Consider the following 18,064-nt stretch of genomic DNA (forward strand, 5'->3'; position numbering starts at 1 on the left):
TTTAAAAAAAAAAAAAAAAAAAAAAAAAAAAACAAAAAAAAAAAAAAAAAAAAAAAAAAAAAAAAAAAAAAAACACCCCAGCAAGAGATAAATCCTTCCCACATGTCTTGTTGAAGGACTGCAGTAAATAAAGTGGAAGGAAGGAGGGGGGAAAAAAGCCTCATGACTAAGACATCTGAATATGGCATTAGGCAACAGCTTTCTTCAACTCTTTTCTGAGAGGGACCTGAGCAGGTAATAGGCGAAAGTGTGCCTACACTTTTGTGTTTTTCTCAAAAATTTGTGATGCTTATGTCCTGTCTCTTCCGAAAGATGAATTCTTGGATTCTGTATCTGACAAACACAGATCATTTAAAACTGAAAGTGAAGCCAGAACAAGTGTATCTTTTAGAAAGTACTCACAAAAAAGCATCCAAAGAAGCTTAACCTGTGCACAAAATTAGTGAGCACTTCTGCGTCCTAGTTCCATAAAAACTAAGAAATATCACCTTAATTCTCACAGTCTCAGAATGACAGTGTACTTAGCAAACATTCAAACACTGGAAGGAGGAGGAGGGGAGTCGTGAGGAAATTACAGATCTATCTTCAGGGCATTTGGTCACGCAGTGAAAACTTGGAAAGATAAAAACTGCTTATCCACTGAACACAAATTGGTTTGTGCACTGAATGAAGCAAGTACCCCCCAAAAATGAGACCATGTCACTTAATAATGTATAGCCATGCCTAGAGAAAGAGGAACAAATAAAAGTCTACTTCAGTACAAGAAAAGGGCACTAAAATATGGTGGAAAATGGGTAGTAGCACCATTTAAAAATATTGAATAGCCTCTAACTCCTGTATGCATCTTCTTTCTAAATACCTTCATCTCTTTTATTACTGTTATACTCAATGTTATTATTGATGCCTTTAGTATCTGTAACATTCAGCTTTTCTTCTTTCTGCAAAAAAAGTGAACTATCACTGGATTTACTGCCTGTCTTTCTTTGCACGAAAGGTGTGTGAACTGATGGGATAACAAAAAGGAGGAGTAAAGTAGGTTTGCTTATGGAGATAAGCTGTTTCCATGAGGACAAAACTGGCTTTAATCTCTGGAGGCATGAGGACTTTACACACCACTCCAGGTAAACAGCAGTAGAGTCTTTCTGCCTATATACAGCTGGCAGAATGAAAGAAACTACCAGGCATCTAGGAACCTCCTGTACATTGTTTCAGGGACTTCAGACTGTCAGGAGATGGACTAGAAGCCTTATTTGCCTGGATCTTCCAGAAATGCAGTTCTACTGAGCTGTACTTTATTTCATATTTCTTACCTTACCTGTCAGACCCTGTAATAAACTGTGTGAATTGCTCTTCTAAAGTCTTAAACCAAGAAATACACTTGACTGCATTTTTCAATGCAGCTCTATCTAAATTTAGTAACTTCATCTGCGACAATGGTGATGGCAGGCTTGGTGATCTTCTCCCTAAGCTCTCATTTTCTTCTATCTGCTTACAGATTTAGTCTCTCAGAATCTTCTTTATTAAAGTTGAAACCCATATATCTATCATTTAACCACTGGCACTATAAATAAGACCTGTGTGTAATATCCTGAAGCTATTTAATTCAGTGGCAAAAATCCAACTCTGCAATGACACCAAGATTTCACCTTCCATATCTTCAAATGGATTTAGAGGCAAACAGGATTTACAGGCAAAAGTTTTGGATTGATGGCCAGAATTTAGATGTCCAAAACCATGCTGAATATAGAAAAGCCATAATGATTTGAGGGTTGGCAACATGCCCTGTTGAGTTTTAATAACAGGTTAAGACAGGAACTGTTTGACACAGAAAGAATAATTAATGAATGAAAACACAGCATATTACAGAATTTTTCAATACGACAGAAAAGATGTGACAAAAAGTAACAGATAGAAGCTGCAGCCAGACAAATTCAAACTTGCTACTACTCCTCTGAAACAATTCAGAGTATCAAGCAGTGGAACACACTTGAATCACACTAGATTATAATCTCATTTGTCCACTTAAGAGCAGGCATCTCTTTCAAAAATATGTTATAAGCCAACAGTAAAGGTTACTGGGCTTAACAGATGGCATATTACTGACTTGTTATCAAAGGTTGTCAGGTTACATGAGCTCATGCTCATCTTCTACCTTTAAGCTACAGGAATGATGTTTCCTTGCAACTATAGATTTCCTTTTCTCTTTCCTGGGTAGACTGACTTGTCAATGCAAATATTTATTCTACGATAATTTATCTAATACCCCTTAAAAACAAGCTCTAGTGGAAAATAACCCATAAATCACAGTTCTGCGAGAAGAATCATGCAATTTATTTAAACAATCTTTTCTTAACCTAACCACTGCCTCTGTATTCCATTTACCTGCCTCTTGTATTTAATACAATATGCCCCCATGCTACTAGACAAAAGTCACTAAGAGGAACACTTACTTTTTGGCAAATCCCCAGTGCTGGAAGCTGAAACCGTTCTGCTCCTGTCATGAGATGGGCTGCTCTCCTCTCTTTCAGTTACAGTTGATCCTTCAGAAACAGCAGAACCACAAGCTACAGACTCTAGAGCCCCAGAGAACACCGACGCTGAAAATTCAGAGAACTGGGACTCTGGAATTTTATGACGTCCATTTGGCAATTCACCATTAAACTGTTCATAGGAGCTGCTATAAGAGTAATCACTTTTTGCATTTGGATCATCAAGATTATACTCCTCTGGATTTGGACATTCTTCCTCTTCCTCATCTTCATCTTCAATCTGTTGTTCCAATAGGAATGGGCCGTTCACAATATGGCCATTTGTTTTGGGGGATTCTATCCACTTAGGGTCTGTAGAGTCAGTGTTGACAAGTTCCTGCTCAACGTCATCGTCTTTTTCAGTGTTTTCCTTCTCTGTGTCTTCTTTTTCATCCTGGTCTTCTGCTTCACCTGAAAAATTTCAGTGAGCAACACATTACATCATACCTCAATAAATCAGACCAAAATTAGGCATTCACCATTTTTAACTCTTCAGTAACTACTTGACTTCTGACATATCACACAAGGAAACACTGAATATCACTGAAATATGCAAACCTTAAAATCTAAATTAAAGGCAAAAAAAAAGGACTAATAAGGCTGTTGGAAAAATAAACAATGGGAAGTGGATCAGAAGGGAACAATCCAGAAGAGAATAATGTTATGAAGAGAAGATGAATGAGGCCTTGAAAGCAAGATTTAAAAATCCACAACTCAAACTGTGTCAGCAGGGAATCATCATAGAAGTAGGAAAATTCTCAGTAAGAGCAGAACAAAAACAAACCAAACTGAACTACAGTCCCAGTAGTTACACCTTTATCAGGACTGAAAAGTTGACAAGAAAGTCAGGGAAGCCAGAATGGAGCTGGACCATAATGATTATGGTCTAAGTCACCAGGATTAAACAGGAATTTTAACAAGACATCTCAAAAATTTTAGTGAAGAAGCTGCAATCATTGCTACCAGACAGATCATTAAAAGAAACACTGTAAGAAGAAAAGGGGAAAGCGATGATGACTCCAACTACTACAGTAATATTACAGAAAACAAATACATCTTATTGTTCTTTTACTTCACCAGGATATTCAGTTATTCCACTTAATGTGGCATGATGACTGTTCTGTTGAGTTTTCTATGTGCTTTTTCGAGCTGTTTATAGCTACAGGCTACTATTGATGGTTTTCTTCACTTCTGTAGTAGGTTTGACTTTTCTTTACCTTTTTAGGTTTTGTAGTTACAATTTTACCTACAGGAAAAAACTAACTTAATAATCTAAGACAGTTTGGGAGATTTTGTTCACTGCACCAGATGCAACACTGCACAATTACTTTCCCCTCTGAAACAGCAAACTCAGAGTCAATAAAAGAAAGTAATACTAACCATCATCATTTCCAGGTTCTTCATCTACTACTTCTTCTATATCAGCTGTTTTTAGTTTCACCTCTGGGTGGTACTCATCTTCTTGTTCATTTGATGGTACAGCTGAGGTTACATTTTCTTCTATTTTTTTCCTTTCAGCTTCCCGCTCTAGCTCTTCTATTTCCTGCAGGCGTTTTTCTAGCAGCTCAGCTTGTCTCTTCTGTTTTTTCTTCAGTTTTTTCTTTTTGTTTTTGGATATTTTTCCAACCTGAAACATTAATACCAAAGAAAGAAAAAATACCCCATAAACAATTATTTTCAAGGCATCTCACACCACTCATTTGCAGTTTGATTACCATTTTTTTGAAAATACTAGATGGCAACTAATATAGTAATTATATTGCTTTTTCCAGTTTACTACAAATCAAGAATGATATAGGGTTATATGAGGCAAAAATCCACCAAAATTTTACACAGTTAATCATGTTTTTATATGGTCATTATTAGACAGAAGAGCAAAATACATCTATACATCTAAGATGCCACAGTAAAATTCCTATGATCCTATAACCTTGAGTAAGCATAATAATCCTAAACTTCAATCCAGATTAATAGATGATACTGTACGTGGAAAATAATCTGGTATCATATTAGTTGTTTGCATATAAATTTAATACATAATTTCTCTCTGTGTACAATGCAAGTAATAACCAGCAAAAGTATTCTGAGAAAAAAGACATGAGAAAACTAAAGAGACTGCAAATAGTGAATTTTAAACAAAACCTGGTTTTTTCTTGTGAAACGAAAGCATTTTTATTATTCCCTTCTGGCCCAAAACATATGAATTACAAACAGCAGATGGCCATCATGAAGTTTCTCATTTTATATAACATAATGATTGAAAAACTCAGGTACAACAACAAGGAAATGAAAAATGAACACAACAGAGCTAAGATTGAAACACTCCCTTACATTTTAACTGAATTGTGACTTCTATTTTTACTACTTGATAAATAAGATCTATCCAATTTTCATTCATTAATGTTTAGATATCACAGTAAGAAATCCTCATATAATTAAAAAATTAAGTCCAAGGAACAGAGAGAAACATTTCCTCAAAGGTTTATCTGTTAATCCTGTTCTCTCTGTAAGAAGCCAAGGGATAGTCTAAACAAGACCGTCAGTTTCACAACCCTGGTAATTTTCATCCATGTTGCATGCCCACTGAAATGATACATGTACTGTGCACACAGAAAGCAGGCTTGACCAGAGATATTTCTGAACAGCTGTATTACCACTGGTCATTTGCTATATGCATATGGCAAAGAGATCTTTCAAACCTCATAAAATTGCCTCTCCTTAAAGGCCATGATGATTAAGGCCTTTATGCCCTTAAGATATCTGCAATGCACAATAGTTAGTGCATTCACCCATTTTTGTCAGGATTTGAACGAATGGATGATTCCTCAAGAGAATAAAATGGCAGTCCTTAACTTAGTTTGACACAGCTATAGAACTATATGTCTGTGAGGATTTCCATCACAAAAATACTGTGCTTAGAACTGGTAAAGCCAGAGACATGAAAAGAAAAATGTTCTGTGAAAGATAAAAGCTTTATTCAAAGGAAGCTTTTAAAAAGGGTCGAGACTACTAACAGTCTAATATCTACTAATACCCACAGAAACACAGAAAATAAGATAGTTAAATTGTGTTATATAACAATACTTACAGGCTTTTGTTGTGGAGCTGTACTCACTAAAAAGACAAAAAAAAATTACAAATAAAATTAAGATTTTCTTTTTCAAAAACAACTCTATAAAAGCAAAAACTAGTAGAAATAATTTTAAAATATTCTTAAATAAATAAGGCAGTGTTAAGTTTACTTTGTTAGCCAGATTTTTTACTCCTTACAAGTACGTGCTGCCTGAAATCATTTGATGTCTCCATTAGAGCATCTGGAATTAAAAGAAGCTAACAGCAATCTGTGTTCACTGTGTTGTAGTTGGCAAACAGTTTATGAAATTTCAAAAAAAAAAGTCTGAACCATGAAGAGTGGATAGAAAACATCAAATGACTGCTGAGCTGTCACAGATTAAATGGATATAGTCAGCTGGCTGAGCAGGTAGAGACTGATTAAACAATTCAGGGAATATTAGCAAAGATACAACTACTGTGTTGTACCCAACAGAAAAGCCAAGTATTCATGTTTTTTATTCTGAAACAAGGCAGTTTGATTGCTAGGGCTGGAGGCATGAAGAAGTGCCTAAGGCAAAAAACACACCATATCACAGAAAAATCAGCTCCAGCATAGACCTCTTCCTGAGCACCTCTGAGTAAGACTCCATCAGTGAGTGGGTCTGATGAGATTGCAATGCTGCCTGCGACATGCACAGAACAGCACCACAAGCCACACAAAACCTCCCTCCAGTGATCAAAACCAAAAGAAATAACCAAACATGGGAGACAGAAGCAAAGTGAAAGTGAGCAAGAGGAACTGAACGGGGGAGAACTTCTCACAAGCTTCTTCAGACACACAGGCCTATGGCAGTTAAGGAATGCAAAATAAAATACAGCATTGCTTTACAGGTTGAGATCCTGCTGCTGAGCTCAGAGAAAAACCTGCCTGAATACCCCTGAAAGGGCAAGGTTTTCGAAAAGGTTATTAAACCTCAGCACCATCACTGCTATAAGAAGGGAAATTATACACAACTTATTCTTGCAGTGCTGTAAAGAAAACACATCTTCAGCCATATATTTAATTACAATTTGCTAAGAACAAAGTGTGGTAAGAACCCCGTTACTTAAAATAATATTTATTTTAATGTCAGGAAGCAATATAAAAGCTGCATGAACAAGTTATTTCCCACACATATAACATACAATCTCTAGCTATGCGATTATACATTATGTAAAATTCAATATAATATATTCACCATTTAAACAATTTTTCATCTAAAAATATATAACGCTGTGAAATGGATTCTGACCACTGTATTTGTTCCTGATACAGAAACTATTTTTAGCATACCTCAGAGATTTTAATCTGCAATATATTTTCTGACAATATTACAAAGGGAGTTACTTCTCCCTTGCCTGTAGCTGATGTGCTCAACAGGCAAATTAGTAGCAACCATAGTACTAAAAATACATAGTGCATACTACTAAAAAAAAAATCACTAGAAAAGCCACACTTCCTCCTTGTCTTCGCTGATTGCTGTGAACTTCTTTACCTTGATTTCTCCTAGCTAAACATAAGGTACAGTTCCTATCTAAACTCTTAGCAAGCTTAACATAAAACATTTTATACCACTAGGAAAATGGGCTTACCACAAGTTCAGTTAGGTACAATAAATTCCATTTTTAAGGGTGAAAACTATGAATGTAAAACTTTTCATTGCATCTTAAGAATAAGTTACAACAGACAAGAAGGCAGGTAATTCCACAAGGACACTGATGAACTTATAACGGAACTACACGTAATTTAGATAAGATTATTAATTATTGTCAATATTAGACATGCAAGCTTCCAGTGTGACTAAAACCCAGGCATTGAAGCTTGTGGGATGGGAGGGGAATAAGTTTATACCAATAAATCTTTTTCTGTATTGGGTGACCCTGAAAACTTGAATGTGCAAAACCAGTAGGAAAGCGTTTCTCTGATAGTTTCCAGAGCAGGATAAGAATTAAACAGGCATGCATCTTTCACATGCAATTATTTAAAATGTGAATTTTCATTGAACAAAATACTGTTAGCAATAATATACTGATGGTAATTTACTACATTGCATTTAAATATCTTGTTCATACCTGCTGAGCCAGAGGGGGGAGGAGCACCAGCTTTCTGCCACTCGGTAGCTTCAGCAGCCATCCTGCGCACGTAGGCATCATCCACGCACATCAAGATGTTCTCTGGCTTTATATCCGTATGAATGATCTTGCACTTGCTGTGTAGGTAATCTAGACCCTGAAGTACCTAATAACAACAGGATTTTCAAAAAATTTGCTTGAAACTGCAATTAAATTTATTAAGAAACTCAGCCTTCAGCTGCATTTAAAAAAAAGCCTGATTTTATCCCAATGCTCAAAAGTACCCAAAGAAATTGGAAAAAATATAGTAAAGTAATAGCATAACAACGTAATTTTCCATTGCAGCATGGAATTACAGTAGTTTATGAAACAAAATGGATGCATAGTAATACCAGTACAATAACTGAATTGCTTAATACTCAACTTTCAAAAATCAGTTTTTAAAACATGCATAGCACAAGTTTTGTCCAAGGAGAAAAAGAAAAAAATATCTGTATTACCTTTAATAAGCCTTACCAATAACCTGAAAGCCTTACCAAACAATGCCACTCTCACTAGTCCAAACAGTTAATTCCAGTCTCACAAAAATTAAAGCTTTTTAATCTTTCAGGACTAAGCTCTTCCTCTTTTCTCAGGTATGAACTGTTTCAATTACTTGGAATTTTTACATTTGTCTACATTCAAAAAGCAATTCAGGTTGGAAGACTGTGTGACTCAAACCTTTGTCTAAGTCATACCACCTTCAAAGTTGTATCCAACCTCAGAATCAGACCAGCCTGCTCAGAGCCTTCATCCAATTCACTTCCACCTACCTCTCAAATGCAGAGTTGGCTGGGCTGTGCACTGTCGGCTGGGTAAAAACCTGAGTGGACACCAGGCCCAAGAGCTTGGTGAGGAATGGAGTTACATCCAGCTGGTAGCCATCACTAGTGGTGTTCTCCAGGGCTCAGTACTAGGGCCACCCCTGTTTAATACCTTTATCAATGACCAGGACAAGGGTACTGAATGTATCCACACAGAGTTTGCAGATGACACCAAGTTGGGCAGGAGTGCTGATTTGCTGGAGGGCAGGAAGGCTCTGCAGAGGCATCTGGACAGGCTGGATGATGGCCTGAGGCCAGTTGTGTGAGGTTCAGCAAGGCCAAGTGCTGGGTCCTGCCCTTGGGTCACAACAACCCCAGGCAGCACCACAGGCTGGGGATGAGTGGTTGGAAAGAGGCCATGGGGAAAAGGACCTGGGGATGCTGGTTGATAGTGGCTGAACATGAGCCTGTGTGTGCCCGGCTGGCCAGGAAGGCCAATGACATACTGGCTTGTGTAAGCAGTAGTGTGGCCAGCAGGACCAGGGCAGTGATTGTCCCTCTGTACTCAGCACTGATGAGACCACACCTCAAATCTTGTGCTCAGTTTTGGGCCCCTCACTACAACAACTGAGGTGCTGGAGCATGTGCTGGGAAGGGCAATAGAGCTGGGGAAGGGTTTGAAGCACAAGTCTGATGAGGGAGCTGGGGGTGTTTAGTCTCTTAAAAAAAAAAGGAGGCTGAGGGGGGACTTCATCACTCTCTAAAACTGCCTGAAAGGAGGTTGCAGCCAGGTGGGGGGTCACTCTGTTCTCCAAGGTAACAAGTGACAGGACCAGAGTAAATATCTTCAAGTTGCACCAGGGGAGGTTTAGATTGGATATTAGGATAAATTTCTTCACTGAAGGGGTTATAAGGCTGCCAAGGCAACAGGTTGCCCCATGAAGTGGTGGAACCACCACCCCTGGAGGTATTTAAAAGAAGTACAGATGTGGCACTTAAGGACATGGTCTAGTGGCAGACTTGGCATTGGGTTAATGGCTGGAATCTAAGCTCTTTCAGGTCTTTTCCACCCTGAATGATTCTATGATATGTTATATATATGCTTTCTCCTTGCTGAAGCACTTTCTCCTTATGATTGCCTCTCATCAACTTTATTTTCATAGAATAGCAAAAGAACATATTTTGAAAGAACACATCCCAGTGAAATGTTCTTTCAAGTTAGCAAGTCTTTCAACTTGCTAACACTCTGACTCTACAAAAACTTAAATACAGACAGACAGCAATTTTTTTAAAGAACAGGTTATTTTCATTTTTCAGAGAGATACCATTTTTGTTCATCACTATCATCATGCTAATGGTATTATTTCTTACTCTTACAATGATTTACTTTCCAGATTTTATTAAGAAGCATGACATGTCAACCAAAACTGCAATTTAATATGAGTATTCACACCTATGGAAAAGAGTCATTCCTTCAACTTTTTATTCTCTAAGGCAGCTCAGGAAACTCCCCTGTCATTGGGAAACCTCGGTTAAAAAACACAACCCAAACCCCCCAAAAACCCCAGCGTGCAGAAGTGCAGGCTACCCATTAAGATCCTCTTGCAAATCGCACTGAGATGAAAATAAAATTATCTTATCTTAGATATTAGTAAGAGTTCAGTTTAAATATTGTTATTCTAACCTTCAGACTGTAAACAATGGTGGAAAAACCTAATGAAAATATTAACAAAACTTACCTGTCGAATTATGCTTTTTACACAACGGATAGGAAGGCCTTGATAATTAGACTTGATTATCCATTTTAGAAGATGATGTCCAAGTACTTCAAAGACCATGCAGACATCTGGAATTTAATTAAGGATGACTTCCAAATAAACTTGTTCATGAGATCAACAAAAATGTTTGCTTCTGTTCTGGCTAAAGGAATCATCACCCCCTTTAGAGGGAAAACGGTTTCCCCTAAAATGAGCATGGTAAATGCTTTGGTACGTCATTTCAATTATACAAAACCAGTATTCAACTGCAGAACAAATTAAAATAAAACATTTTAATTAAGCAAATCTTGTCCATTATTTCTACATGTTAATAACAGCATTAGGGTGAATAATTAAAATAAGTAATTGTAAAAAGTAACTAATTCATTGTTGTTTTCTTTGAAACAGTTAAAAGTACTGATTTGGCCTATCATTTCTAGTTTTTAATAAATTCTAAATTATCTGAATAGGAGGTTTTAATAACAAAAGTGTGCAGCAACCATGTTTTAGAAAATGAACCATAATAAACATTATTTTATTAAGCTCAATATAGTCACTTGACAACAAATACTAACATAGTAAGAGAATGGATCTCTTAAAACCTGCAGTTTTAACTGCCGAGAATAATGGCAATTACCAAAGAACTCAAGAACAAAAGAAATGCAGAACTCAGAAGCAACATGCAAAAAACACCATGACAAAATATTTGACACAGCATTTACTACTGGCCACTGACAAGAGGCAAACAGTCAATTACCAGGGCAGGTTATTAGGAAAAAACAAGATGTAGGAACTTTCTGTGATTTGTGGTTCAAGGGCTTCCTAAGTTAAGAGACACTTAAGAAGCCTGGTTATGCTATCTTTCTATTGAGAAAATCCTCAGATATTGAAGCTAAAGTTTCACTATCCATATCGTTCTGGCAAGAAGTTATATACAACTAGACTGTACTGTATTAATCCTCAAACATGAGCTGGGAATGACCTTAATGTACCTGGAAATCAGAAAGGATATTAAAATCTTAACTACATGATACTATAACCTTGCAAAGAATAATGTAATACAAATAACAGAGTATTAATTGATGGATACTGCAGGAAAATCTCAATGAATTAGACTATCTCAGAGACCATTCATATGGAACTACACTGCTAGGAGAGAAATCTTACCTAACTTCTCTAAGTTTTATTTAGTAGAGTCTTGGCAATGATCTTAAGAGTCACTGCCTTGTGTCAAAATGAGACATACCTTGTCTGTCAGTTTATCACACATATTCTTCTCAGGTACCTACATAAAGGTAACTCAAGTTTTGACACCGACATCCCCTATACTGAAGTTACACAAACAGTAAAAGGTCTTAAGACTGGTCAAAACACACTGTGAAGAACTGTAACACAACTGTTGCCAACTGTTCATCTCATATCACATTCCTGAATTCCTTTATTAGAGGAGACACTGAATTTCCCACTCACATCAACTGAATCTACTCAGAACATTATAAAACTCAGTTCCATTCAGAAGAGGAAACAGTCTTGGTTACTTTACCCCACAATGAACAGTAGTCACTAGTAGAGCATACAGCCATCATAAAGGATGAGCAGAGCACATCAGTTCTGCAGGGCTTTTTAACTGAGCCCACACAGTCAAGCTGCAAAGCTACAGAGATTTCAAAAAGGCAGGACACTGAAACATTCAGAAATGAAATATAGGCCACCCGCCCACAGTCCTTCAGACCACTGCTGCTGCAGACTCTCCAATGCACATTCCTGACATTCCTTGCACTTACGAAAGTGTTAAGCCTTGCCAGTAACCAAAAGAAAAGGGGATGTAAGGAAGTAAACAGCTGAGAGGGAAGGGGAGGCCACCAAGAAGGAAAATGTAGGAGGAATGGCAGAGGCAGGTAGAAAGAGGGAGGGTCACATGAAACTGATGCCTACCTGAAAAAAAGAGATTGCAACATTTTGCTGGGAGGACTTGGACAAACTCAAGGGACACTCCATACTGGAGAGACAACTGGAATGGGGAGAAGATACAGAGCAGGCTCAGTGTTGGGAGTAGGTATGCAAAAATGTGACTGCTGTCTGATTTACTATCCTGATCTGAAAAACATTAACCTGAAGCCAGACTGTCCAGAACAAAGAGTTTGGGAAAAGCTGTGCATTAACTATTAGGAAACCAGCCTTTCAAGTCCCAGGATCCTCCTACAGCACCAATAACCAGACTGATGAGGAGGTCCAAAAAGTCCTGCAGCAAAAAAATCCCTGAAGCCCACCCAGCAAACATGCTTCTTGTGAAAAGCTCTTTGAAGCAGCATGGGGGATGTCTCCCAGTGGGAAACTAAGCACAGCAGCAAAAGTGAGAGCAAATGTAACATTAACCAGCTGACAGACTTAAGTTCTGAGAGCTGTTCTTTCTTCACTCAAATCCTACCTGTAAACTATCTATCTATCTACAAATACACATTACTCGAACATTTAGAAATGACAAAGGTTAAAGGCTACTTAAGCTCTAGCACCATCACTGAAGTCTTTAGGATGCATCTCAGTTGCTTTTGGATTGGCAGCATTTAGGCACTATGGCATTTAATTAATACTCTATATATTTTCTGGAGATACATTTATTACAATCATTGTAATGTCTGATTGGTGGGAATGTTTTCTTCTTTATTTTTTCCATTTGTGTCTCCAAACTCTTGTTCCATTATGTGATTATCTGAATCTTTCATTAAAAAACTGCTATACTCAAATGAACATTTATTATGTCTCTTAATAAATGTCCACTGCAAACAAACATAATAATTTACACTTACTGAAAACACCAAAGTGCCCAAGTTCATGCATTCTGTTATTTCATGAGAAAGTCATAATTGCAATCTACGTAAAATATACAAGTAGCTAAAAAATTATCAACCTAGTGCAGCATATTATTAAAATTCCTCTGTATATAAACACTTGCTACAGCTCCTAAGAGAAAGATGACAGTTTGCAGTCACACAGTGCAGGCCAATGGCTCTGCACATTCCCAGCTCTGTTCTACATGGTTCTTGACAATTTTCCCTGTTTGGAAGCTCCTTGACATTTTGTGGTATTAACCATCCAAAGGATTCACCCACCTCTCTTCTGTCTTGCTTTAGCTTTTAAATGCATTCCATGACCAATAATCAAGCTTCTATGAAGCACATGTTGTTTTATTTTATAGTCAAGCAACAGATATTTAGTGACTTGCCCAAAGGAAGCTGGAAACAGCAAAGCATGGAAGAAATCTCAAATTACTCTACTTCTCTAAACCTGTGCAACTCAATGACACTATTGTAGCACTAATAGGGCATTTTAAAAAGCAAACAGCACCAAAACATTAAAATCAATTACCTTCTCCATCCTAAGAGAACCTACACCAAAGATTATTTTCCCTAGAAGATAAAAAGGAGCTGATGAAATAATCAGTGCAACCAACTGCTGCTCAAATAACCCAGGATGCACAAGCTGTTCACAAGAAAACTCTAAGCATAAGATACCTGGTGTTCTATTTTTGCTGGCAGTCAGGACTTTGACAGACTTCCAGCTGTAATTTAAATTTCAGTCCAGTTATCAGCCCATCCTGCATGTATTTGTACTTTTCTGGAAAATGTACTTTTCAGTAAGGCAGGAACATTTGCTTTCCATATAAAAATTTCTGTACTGCCAGTTTTCAAGATGAAGGTAAAACTGAAATAGAATAAATCAACATCAGCTGTCCAATTTTAATCTGCCAACACAAAGCTACCTGACCCCTTATTTTTCACTAGCACATGGTCTCTTTTGGCTTTGTCAATGTAAGTGCTATATTTCAAAAAGAAATAAGTTTGGATATGCTTTCAAAGTATTATCACTAACAAAATTTACTCTTCACACCTAGAAACAGCCCTCACCTTTAATACAGTTGTATATATACACGTGAATTTTAGCAAGAATTTAAGAACATTATTGGGAAATTGCTCTGATAAACCGATAAGAGTTATTTCTATGTATAGCTATTAATGCATTATCCTACTCCGTATTTCGTATTAGTGTTTTACAATAAAACAGTAGATCAAAATTTTTGGTTTCTAAAAACAACTTAATTATTCTTCAATTGTACAACTGTCAGATGAAGACCTGAAGTGCTTTGGTTGCATTGTATTTTAGTGAACACAGACAAAATACAGATATTTATATAACACTTCTTCATAAGCATCTCAGCTCAAACAAAAACCTATCTTTTGCAGCACAACAGCAGCATGAAGAAACTCAACCCAGTGTTCTTTGCCTCACTGTGTTACGCAATTTCCTTGATCACCATTTATATTTTAAATGACTACTAGCAACTATACGGTTTATTTCAATTCTTTTTAATTTGATGGTAATACCCAGGACAAAAGCAGACCATACTAAGCAGAACATATCCTTCTACCACAGTAGCTGACCACTGAAGCAACCAGGAAACAAATAAAAATGGGGCAAAGGAAAAAGAGATAAGACACCAGTCTGTAACTGAGAATACTTGACCCCACACTCTCATTCTCACCACATACCCAAAGGCTCCACAACTAACGTCAAGAGATGGATGAATGGGATGAAAAGTGCTTGCACACTTCTCCCTGGAAGGACGCTTTCTAGTGAAAGCATATTTCAGTAAATTCACATTTACTGACAGTCACCTTCTATACTCCTCTCCTAGAAGGTGAGAGCTGGTGAAAAGTACCTTAATCTCATCTGCTGAAGACTGAAGGCACATCATCAAAATCAATGTATAATTAAGCTCTCTAGAGCAAGAACTGTCTTTCTGGCAATATGACATCATGAACAATGAGGTCTGCTACTGGGCTCCAAAACACAATGAGCACATACATAAATCCAGCAGTAACAGTAAATGAAAGCACAGTAATATAATAAGCTGCTAAAATGCCTAATATAATTAGCAAGGATAACTCAGTTTAGCTCAACTCTAAAATCAAATGTATTTACAGACCCAAAATTTACCCCGAGAACAAGTCAGTTATATTTCACTTCATCTCCTTTTCCACCTCCCCCCTTTTGTTTTTTTAAAAGAAGCATTTGAAGGCGAAGCTTCACAACCTTTGCCAAAAACAAGGTTAATACCTGGCCAAAAGATGATTACATGAACAAGAGAAGCATCTCCATGACCTCATGCTTCCCACAAGAAAACAGAAATCAGCTTTTTCATGACACTGACAATTTCTCTTTACCAATCTAGAACAAAAAAATATTTCTTTTAAGCTTCAGTTACTACAAATGTTTTCAGTAAACTCTAGTTTTTAAGTAAACTATCTCCAGTTATACCAGACTATGACAGGATACATGTGACTTCTTTTTTAATTTTGCACTGTGTTTAGAAAAGCTAAGTTACTTTCACTCCAGAGAGTGCCTTACACACTGCACTTCTCCTTGCATATACATATATTTTAGTCTTTCTAGTTTGTAAATGTGAAGTAAGATTAACTAGAAAAATCCAGCACCAAATGCTTACTTATTTCAGTAGAATATTTTTAATGAGAATGCCATGTTCTTAAAAGGATATGAATTCCATTCATTCCAGAAATTTTGAAGTCATCAATTAGCTGTACAACCATATCCTTGTTGGGATCATTAGGGTCACTTTCACGAACCTAAACCAAGAACGCAAACACTGACATTTTAGGAAAAAAATCACTTTAAAATACTAATTAGTTAGATTTCCACATAAACAGTATTTTGGAGCTTCAGAAAACATGGTAACACATAACAAGCCAGATGTTTAGAGGAGAATATGTAAAAAAAAAAAAATCTAAAACCAATTCTCTGTGTTCTTTTTAATCCATTATTACTGTTATTATTGTTATTGAACACTGTATTGCAATAGTGATACTTACACATTTGAGCAACTTTATTTCATCCAAGGCTGTCTCTGTATAATGCTGGGCACTTTTTACAACTTTCATTGCAACAAACCTTTTTCCCCTTGAAAAGAAAAGATACATTTTCAACACATATGCTGAGCTAAAACAAACATACTTTGAAGGTTGGGAAATTTTAAATAGACTATTTCATAGTCTAATGCATCCTGACAGAAAATGCTGAAATTACACTTAACAACAAGTTTTAGCAATACTGTTAACAGCCTAATTTATTGAGTATTTTGTCTCCTTGATGCTAATGTTTCTAAAAGAGGAATCTGCTTACACATTTTATCATTTAATGAAGGTAATTACATTTTTTCATTAAAGATACAACAGAAATAAAAATATTAGCTTATTCTTGCATGCTCACGGCAACATGCAAATTCAATAAACAAAGCTAATTTGTCAAAGAAAATAGAATTACATTTATTTCTGAGAGCTTTGATAAACTACACCGCTAATCAAGAGCTAAATAAGACTGTAGGCATCTTTCTGCACAAAATGATAGTAAACAGTTACATAACTTTATCATGCACATAAAACAAAAGTTACTGCAAACAAAAGACAGTAACATATTATGAAAAAAGTATATGGAAATAAATAGTTTTCTTACTGCATATCCCAGCATAGCCACACTGTAGAGAAGTGTCCCCATCCTAACTTTCTAATAACATGATACCGGCCATTGAAAAGATCACCAATTTTCACTGGATGATAGCCTCCTTTCATGAAAAATAAGTAGAAAAAAGAATATTTAGAAAACAAACAATAATTTTCAGGTTTTCAAGTAATTCTCTCATAGTACAAATGTTCCTCTTCAAATTGTCCTGTACTATAAATAGGAAATCTAAAGAAAACTTTAATGTTAAAAATTCTGCCTTGCTTGGCCTGGAAGGAAAAAAATCATGTCCTGTAACTACTGTAGAGTTTATTCACCCTTCTCTCTTATGGCTTTTATTTATGGTAATATTACCATCTGTTCTCTATTTCCTCAGGCTTATCTTCCACTTCAGAGACAGGACAGAAAATATCTACATTATTTCTTTATCATATTTGAAGCCTCTCCAGTCAACGTATTTTGGATGATTGCAGAATCTCAGCAGAGATTGTTTTAATTCCCATTTGCTTTCTAGTAATAAAAGCAGCAATAAAATACTTCCTGAGAAAATGTTATGAACAATGCAGGATTTATTGATACTCTTCTACTTGGCTCCTGACCCACAGTAGCAATGTCTTTTTCTCATCTCTGAAGGTTTTACAGTGAGGAGGAAGAAGAGAAAGCAGGCAGCTCTGGGCTTTGTCCAAACTGCTTTTTCATTACCAAAGTCTGCAGTCCAAACTTACACTGCTACACAGGTTCTCCACAACTCCATTAGGCAGAAAAGCCAACAGGAGAGGGCAAGCTGAAGCTCAGGTTTCTAGGAGGTGTAATGAAGCCTTTTATTTCCTTTGTATTTTAGGAGACATTCCTACTCCTAGTTAAACACAGGGAAGACAATGAACACCCAAGATTTTTATTCAGACCTTAACACACCAACAGTAACATCCACAATTCTACCTAAATTGCAAACAATAAAGCTGCACCATGCAACCCTCCAGGACATCACCAGCAGCAGACTCAGAGCAGCTTTCAAGGAATCACTTCTTTGTCCCTTTCTGGTCCTTCACAATGTCATGCCCAACTGTCCTTTGGCAGGACCCTCAGTTATTGAATCATTAAAACCTCAGACTACTTCTGTAAGTTGCTGTATCTGTTTTGAATCCCCTGAAAATCTTGTTAGAACTGGTTAAGACAATAACGTGAATTTATAACTTAATTCCTTGGATTTAAAACAGGGACTTCTCTCTTATCTCCTTTTATCTGTGGGAACAATGATGTCCAATCTGGATATATTTAT

The 18,064-nt window shown here is 36.7% G+C and overlaps 1 protein-coding gene across 5 annotated transcripts in view; it reads right to left on the reverse strand.

Annotated features, from left to right (window-relative positions):
* SRPK2 (SRSF protein kinase 2) overlaps positions 1 to 18,064 on the reverse strand; it is a 90,584-nt gene that overhangs the window by 21,038 nt on the left and 51,482 nt on the right. For 4 of the 5 annotated variants that reach the window (XM_017745899.1, XM_017745902.1, XM_017745900.1 and 1 more), the window contains exons 3-10: positions 16,780 to 16,888; positions 16,140 to 16,227; positions 15,809 to 15,896; positions 10,237 to 10,343; positions 7,695 to 7,860; positions 5,617 to 5,642; positions 3,909 to 4,155; positions 2,451 to 2,939 (exon numbers count right to left, since the gene is read on the reverse strand). In XM_017745899.1, coding sequence (XP_017601388.1) covers positions 2,451 to 2,939; positions 3,909 to 4,155; positions 5,617 to 5,642; positions 7,695 to 7,860; positions 10,237 to 10,343; positions 15,809 to 15,896; positions 16,140 to 16,227; positions 16,780 to 16,888 — 1,320 coding nt within the window. Of the gene's footprint in view, positions 1 to 2,450; positions 2,940 to 3,908; positions 4,156 to 5,616; positions 5,643 to 7,694; positions 7,861 to 10,236; positions 10,344 to 12,189; positions 12,266 to 13,620; positions 13,645 to 15,808; positions 15,897 to 16,139; positions 16,228 to 16,779; positions 16,889 to 18,064 lie in introns of those variants that run through there. The other variant, XM_017745903.1, reaches the window with a different exon arrangement.

The sequence above is a fragment of the Corvus brachyrhynchos genome, unplaced genomic scaffold (genome assembly GCF_000691975.1).
Source record: "Corvus brachyrhynchos isolate BGI_N302 unplaced genomic scaffold, ASM69197v1 scaffold239, whole genome shotgun sequence".
Taxonomy (NCBI): domain Eukaryota; kingdom Metazoa; phylum Chordata; class Aves; order Passeriformes; family Corvidae; genus Corvus; species Corvus brachyrhynchos.